The sequence below is a fragment of the Microtus ochrogaster genome, chromosome 19, assembly GCF_000317375.1.
Source record: "Microtus ochrogaster isolate Prairie Vole_2 chromosome 19, MicOch1.0, whole genome shotgun sequence".
NCBI classification, from domain to species: domain Eukaryota; kingdom Metazoa; phylum Chordata; class Mammalia; order Rodentia; family Cricetidae; genus Microtus; species Microtus ochrogaster.
Genome location: NC_022021.1, coordinates 4058136 through 4061187, shown reverse-complemented (window position 1 = coordinate 4061187; position 3052 = coordinate 4058136). Strand labels below are relative to the sequence as shown.

At 41.0% G+C, this 3052-nt stretch overlaps 1 protein-coding gene across 3 annotated transcripts in view; it reads left to right on the top strand.

Moving 5' to 3' along the window:
• Positions 1 to 3052, top strand: part of Poc5 (POC5 centriolar protein) — a 33323-nt gene that overhangs the window by 17097 nt on the left and 13174 nt on the right. For all 3 annotated transcript variants that reach the window (XM_026783795.1, XM_013349639.2, XM_005356457.3), the window contains 2 exons: positions 669 to 848; positions 1804 to 1957. In XM_026783795.1, coding sequence (XP_026639596.1) covers positions 669 to 848; positions 1804 to 1957 — 334 coding nt within the window. The remainder of the gene's footprint in view (positions 1 to 668; positions 849 to 1803; positions 1958 to 3052) is intronic.

The following is a 3052-nucleotide window of genomic DNA, read 5'->3' as shown; positions in this document are numbered from 1 at the left end:
CCATTGTTCTTGAGTTCTCAGTAGTCCTCATTGTCCGCTATGTTCAGCAAGTCCGGTTTTATCCCATGCTTTTTCAGATTCAGGCCAGCTGGCCTTGGTGAATTCCCGAACGAACATCCCCATTGTCTCAGAGTGTGCGTGGAATAGTATCTTAATTTTAAGAAAATGAAGAAATGCAACTACTTGAAAAGCATTCACTGATGAAAGAAAAATAGTTAATGTTCCCTATTTGTTCAGCGTAGTGTTGCAGAGGGTGACAGTATGGGTTAATTATTTCCACAAACAAAAGGGAAAGTAGAACCACCCGAGCCATTGCTACCACCTTCCGCCTTCCAGCCACTCTGTTCCTCTCCAGTTCCTGCTTTCAGCTAAAGGTCGTGCAGACTCGTGACTGAGATGACACATTTCTTGTTTTCTCTTTGACTTGATAAGTCCTGTTGAGCTGTAATGTCTTGGCCAAGAACCAGGCAAGCCTGACTTCTCCATCCCCGCCTATGTGGCCTCACCAGTTACTGAACCTGTCTAAGTCAGTTTCCCATGTGCAGCAGCATGATTGTACAGGATTAGTGATGGCATCCGTGCCCTTCCCACTGTGCTAGTTTTTGTTACACTCCCCATATATTTACCAGTTCTCTGTGGTTGTAAGGTTGGGTGTTGCCTTTGTTCAGGTCTATGAAGATAAATTGGCTGACCAGTACTTCCGGAGAACTTTGCTGAAGAAAGTCTGGAAGGGCTGGCGGTCCGTAGTTCAGAGGCAGTGGAAAGAGGTGGTGGAACGGGCATGCCAAGCGAGGGCTGAAGAAGTCTGTGTGCAGATCTCCAATGATTATGAAGCCAAACTTGCTATGGTAAGCTGCCCACAGGGCTCACAGGGGCACACAGAAGCTGAAGCAACAGTCACAGAGCCTGTATGGGTCTGAGCTAGGTCCTCTGCATATATGTTACAGTTGTGTAACTTGATGTTCTTGTAGGACTCTTAACAGTGGGAGTAGATGTGTCTCTGACTCTTTTGCCTGCTCTTGGGACCCTTTTCCTCCTCCTGGGTCTGTGCCTAGTTTTGTTGTATTATGCTGTGTTTGGTTGGTATCTCTGGGAGTCCTGCTCTTTTCTGAAGGGGAGCTAAGGAGGAGCAGATCTGGGGGAAAGGGGAGGTTTGGTGGAGTGTTGAAAGAAGTGGATGGAGAGGGGAAACTGAACAGAATGTCATATATGAGAGAAGAATAGATAAAAAATAAAGTTTCCACTTTGTATAGTAGAAGAAATGTATAGAACACAGCACTGTGCACAGCACGTTAAGAAAGTAGACTGAGAACTGAACTCGGTTCCTCCTGCTCACAATTTAAGCAGTTTCCTGACTGAGACTCTCGCTAGCTCTGTAAAATTTATTTTCAATACTATTGTTATAAGAAAGAAAGACTTTTTCCTTTTAAAATGATTTCAAAAGGCCCTTTGCATTCCAGATGTCTAGTTTTCTCTAACCCCTTTCATAATCCAAATGATTTCCTATGGAAACAATCTTAATTCTATTATTGAAAGTCAGAGAAAAAATAATTCAATTTATAAACATTTGCTTTATATCGAATTTACATAGGAGCATAGTTTATTTGAATTAATAAAGATAAACATTTTTAAATTTTTGTTGTTGGCTATATAAACACTAAGCCTTGACTGCATGGCAAGTTAGTGACCAGCCTAGGCTACAGAGGACCCTGTCTCATAAGATTAATTAAGTAGATAAAAAGCAAAGAATAACCTTGGTCTTTCTTGTGTTTCAACCCCCTACCCCTTTGTGTAATTCTTTAGTTATCTGGAGCTCTGGAGAATGCAAAGGCTGAGATTCAAAGGATGCAGCAAGAAAAAGAGCACTTTGAAGACTCCATGAAGAAAGCATTCATGAGGGGGGTGTGCGCATTGAACCTTGAAGCCATGACCATATTTCAGAACAAAAACGATGCAGGTGAGTAACTTATGGATGGTTCTCTGCTTAGTTTCAAAAGAAATGAGGGGAATCCGTGGCTGGTTGGTTATATTCTGAGTGTGCCTGGTCTCTACATCACTCGTCTGTGCTTTCCTAGGCTCGTGCCCAGCTCTTAATCCACCAGAATAGTGAGCTTATTCATTGTCCCTTGTGCTTTAGAGCTGATGAATAGGAGTCTCAATTTTTCCTTAAGCTCAGTGATAAAATGATTCTTTTTATCTGTCTGTCTGTCTGTCTGTCTGTCTGTCTGTCTGTCTGTTTATTTGAGGCAGCATCTAAGTTGGCCTTAAATTCATGTCCTGCTTCAGCTTCTCTAGACTGGAATTTTAGGCATGCATCACTATGCACAGCCAAAATAATGTTTAATTTTAACATTTAACATTTTGAGGTCCACTTAACTAATCATTTTAATGCCTCTAAAGATAAAATTTCTAGTTTCATTTTTGCATAGGTTGCCACATTTCATAGAAAAGTTAGTTGATTAAATATTTCTAACCTAATCAGAGTTTTCTAAAACCTATTAAATCAGTAAAATAATTTTTTTAAGTCTATGTAATGCCTGGAATCTTTTTGTAATAGTTTGTCTGCATGGATTAGAGCACTATAAACTACTATCAGTTTATAGTGGGGCCATTTTTCTCATTGGACTTTAGACCCCTTCTCCAAGTAAAGCCCATAACATACCTGCTTCAGGGAACTTTTAACAGAGGCAGTGCAGTGAGCAGAAGGTACTCTGTAAGACAACACGGTCGTGTAAGACTCTGCTTAGCATACAGTTGTCATCTGGAGTCAGGCTCCCAAGGTCTTGAAAGTATCTGAGCACTTCTTCAGTATTGCCTAATATTACATCCAACTGGGGGATGCTAATAAATCAGAGGTGTTCATCTTGTTACACTGTGATTTGATCACACTGTGAAAAGCGTGTCTGTGCTTGGCTTGCCTTCATTTTAAAGCATCAGCAACCATTTCTTATTAAGTCACAAATGGTACTGAGTGGTGATGTTAGGCCACCATCTTTCCACCAGAATTAGCCGTTGACTATAGTCTGTACACAGGTTAGACTTAGAATTAGCC